This window comes from Penaeus monodon, chromosome 15 (genome assembly GCF_015228065.2).
Source record: "Penaeus monodon isolate SGIC_2016 chromosome 15, NSTDA_Pmon_1, whole genome shotgun sequence".
NCBI classification, from domain to species: Eukaryota; Metazoa; Arthropoda; class Malacostraca; order Decapoda; family Penaeidae; genus Penaeus; species Penaeus monodon.
Window position 1 is genome coordinate 12,038,701 of NC_051400.1, and position 585 is coordinate 12,039,285.

The 585-nt window shown below is 47.4% G+C and overlaps 1 protein-coding gene across 1 annotated transcript in view; it reads left to right on the forward strand.

The window, feature by feature from the left end:
* LOC119582214 overlaps positions 1-585 on the forward strand; it is a 10,047-nt gene that overhangs the window by 7,764 nt on the left and 1,698 nt on the right. The window contains exons 3-4 of the mRNA XM_037930444.1: positions 119-213; positions 416-537. Coding sequence (XP_037786372.1) covers positions 119-213; positions 416-537 — 217 coding nt within the window. The remainder of the gene's footprint in view (positions 1-118; positions 214-415; positions 538-585) is intronic.

Here is a 585-nt window from a genome sequence, read left to right on the forward strand (position 1 = left end):
TTGGTAGATTTGTTTTTTACCTTTTTTTATTGAATACACCGTTTTTTATGGTATCCACTTCCAATACTAATAAACCTTTTTGGTTTGATTTTTTAAGCATTATTTTTTTAAAATGCAGTTGCAGGAGACTGTTGGGAAAAAGCCGGCAGCCGGTCTGGGCAACATGACCCGCGTCTGGGAAGGGGGCTCGCCGTCCCACGAGAGCGCATTCAGGTAGTGATTGGGGGAAGCCTTTTAAGGAGGGTTTGTGATGATATGATGGTAATTATATTACTACTATGCTTATGGTACATATTATACATCATTACTAATGCGGGTGATGGAGATCATACGCTTGATTAGAGGGAAATAAAAACAATACTGTTCGTTCTAATATAATAATAGTGACTATCAGTTACCACTGCCTTTCTCCAAGATATCTCCCTCGTCCCTCAGAGGGCGACCCCGGTTCTACGTGGTCGGAGCCACCGACTAGACCGAGCAGTCCCTGGTCTGCAGGGGACAAGCTGGGGGGGTGGATGAGCCCCGGGTGCACCCGTGCGTTTTCCCGCGGGTGGGGGTGGCTGGCCAGGATCTGGAGGGGGA